The 2,787-nt window shown below is 40.9% G+C and overlaps 1 protein-coding gene across 1 annotated transcript in view; it reads left to right on the top strand.

Annotated features, from left to right (window-relative positions):
* The window catches only part of LOC104966488 (zinc finger Y-chromosomal protein-like), a 9,609-nt gene that overhangs the window by 6,243 nt on the left and 579 nt on the right, over nucleotides 1-2,787 (top strand). The window contains exons 4-5 of the mRNA XM_010795674.1: nucleotides 657-806; nucleotides 1,209-1,331. Of these exons, the coding sequence (XP_010793976.1) occupies nucleotides 657-806; nucleotides 1,209-1,331 (273 nt within the window). The remainder of the gene's footprint in view (nucleotides 1-656; nucleotides 807-1,208; nucleotides 1,332-2,787) is intronic.

Genomic DNA, 2,787 nt, shown 5'->3' with positions numbered 1-2,787 from the left:
CGGGGACAAACTGTCTCGCTCTCGTAATGTCTGTCTGTCTTGCTCTCGTTCTGTCTCTCGTACCACTCTCGGTTCCACTTTTACTTTTGCGCGCTACCTGTCTCACTCTTTTCCGGCCTCCAGTTTTTCCTGCTGGAACCCGCCGCTTAAAGGTGGGGGTCCGCGGACCGGCCATAGAGCCCATAGAGTTAAAGGTGTTGGCCGTTAGCTGTAAAAATCCATAGATTAGACGCACCGTTATATAAGCCGCAGCGTCGAAAAATGGGAAAAAAGGCGCGGCTTATAGTCCGAAAATTACGGTAACCTATAGTTCTCATTCATAACACTCCGTTCGATGTCTCACTATGGAAATCGTAACTCCCGTATTGCCANGAAATAGTTTCATTTCATTTTCATTTACCGTAGTTTTCGGACTATAAGGCGCACCTGAATAAAGTGGAACCGAGAGTGGTATGCCGCTGCTGCGGCTTATATTCAGGTGCGCCTTATAGTCCGAAAACTACGGTAAATGAAAATGAAATGAAACTATTTCCAAACTTCATCGTCACTTTAAATAATAGTGACAAGGTAATAAGCATTGATGTTGTCAGAAATGACTCTCGACCCCTTGCATCATGTCTCTAATGAAATGTGTTGTGTGTGTGTCTCCTCGCTAGTGGACGAAGCTGGAAAAATGGTGTCCGAGGATGGAACAGAGGTCACAGTGGAGGGAGCTGTGGAGGACCAGGAAGTGGAGAAGGATGAGGATGGGCAGGAAGTGATAAAGGTGTACATCTTCAAGGCTGATTCTGGCGAGGATGACATGGGTGAGTTACATTTAAACCTGTACGAAAGTGATTGCCACTAAATACAAAATAAAAGAATATGCTTTATCTAGCTCACAGTTAAAAGTTGTCGTTACATCTACCACTCGGCTCTAATAAGATCAAATAGTAATGTATTTAAATTGTCTTGTTTATTCAAAGAACCTTGATCTGCTGTAGAAGTTATTAGCCAATGGTAATGTTTCTGGCTTCAACTGAAAACTGGTATCTTCAGGTCTTGAAATGATTTAAAATGTTATTCAGGTTCCAATAACGAGGGCCTCAAAAGTCTTTGAGACGATATAGTGAAAATGGTGGTGAGGGCTCAGTCTCTCTGGGGTTGAAAAATAATGTGTCAGATTTTCCAAAAGTGGAAGATTTAAATGGTTTATTTGAATTCTGCAGGAGAATCGGTTGACATCAGCGACGGAGACACGGAGAGTGTGGCGTTAACAGAGTCTTCAGGCCTCCGAGAGAAAATGGTCTACATGTCTGTCGGGGATTCTCATCACAATCAAGGAAACCACGGTGAGTCTGTCGGATCCAACGACTGTGATGATATCATGAAGCTATATGTATCTAGTTTTTAGGGCTGGTAAATGTAAGGCTACAGGTGGGTCCAAGGTTTATATACAGGGTTGCAAACTTGTTACCTTTTGGCGAAATTCGCCGTTTTAAATCCAGAATAGGTAGTTTGTGTGATTCATTTGGTTTGCAATAAAAATATTTATGGGGGGGGGGGTCTGGGACCCGGAGTAATCTGCGGCCGTGAGCCGTTATGTGCCATCATGACACGCATGGTATAATAAGGCTCTGCTGCTCCGAGATGATGGTCTAGCTTCAGCAGCTACATTACCTACGGGTGCGTTCGTTAATATTAACTGCGCGTCCGGAGTCACAGTGGCACAGACTGGACCGCTGGTGAACAGCTGTTAGAACGGGCCGTTCAGGTGTTCAGAGCAGAGCTCCCTGTCGGAGCGGCAGAGCGTGATGTGCACTGAAAAGTTTTTCTGTCGCAATATTATTTAATGAATCGTTGAGCTAGCTAACTAGCATACATTGTCACTATCTGCTAACGTTAGCTTTAGCCTTCGTTTTCTAATAGTTTTTTTCATAGGCTATAAACGGAGGTGGTATAAGTATATATCTTGTACTTGAGTAAAAGTAGAAGCACTCAGATCTTGTACTTGAGTAAAAGTAGAAGTACTCAGGTCTTGTACTTGAGTAAAAGTAGAAGTACTCAGATCTTGTACTTGAGTAAAAGTAAAAAAGTATTATCATCAAAATATAGTTAAAGTAGCGACATTAAAAGTAGTCATTGTGCAGATTGGTCCATTTCAGAATAATATATGTTTTATAATGATTGATCATTAAAGTGTTCTCAAAGCTGGTAAAGGAGCAGCTAGTTTGAATGACTTTGTATACTGCAGGGTAGCTTGTGAATTTACTCCAGGTGGAACTAAAGTCTGATTTAACACTTGATTATATTTCACATCATTCATCCACATCTGTAAAGTAACTAAAGGTATTACATACATGTAGTGGAGGAAAAGTACACTATTTACCTCTGAACTGTAGTGGAGTAGAAGTACAAAGTAGCAAAACATTGAAATACTTAAATAAAGTACAAATATCTCAAAATTGTGCCCAAGTATAGTACTTGTTGAGTTTATGAACTTAGTTACTTTACACCATGTGGCTATAAAGATAAAAAGACTTAAGCCTTGCGCAGAGGCATGAAAATACATTTTCAAAATGCTCAACAGTGCTGCCAAAATTATAAACTGACTGCTACACAATTTAAAATAAATGCTTTTATATATTTCTATTAGATGTGACTCTTTGGCGTTTCCGTTATTATTAACACTGCTGCTTTAGTTGTTCTGACTGCTGAAATCCTCTATTATTCCGTGGGGTGGGGGAGCCGGGAGCTCGGATCCTTGTCACCTTTTTCATACCTGATAAGTTTGCATCCCTGTATAAT

The sequence above is a fragment of the Notothenia coriiceps genome, unplaced genomic scaffold (genome assembly GCF_000735185.1).
Source record: "Notothenia coriiceps isolate Sejong01 unplaced genomic scaffold, NC01 NC01_scaffold00037246, whole genome shotgun sequence".
In the NCBI taxonomy this organism is placed as follows: Eukaryota; Metazoa; Chordata; class Actinopteri; order Perciformes; family Nototheniidae; genus Notothenia; species Notothenia coriiceps.
The sequence above is the reverse complement of the archived record's forward strand: the minus strand, read 5'-3'. Positions and strand labels throughout refer to the sequence as shown.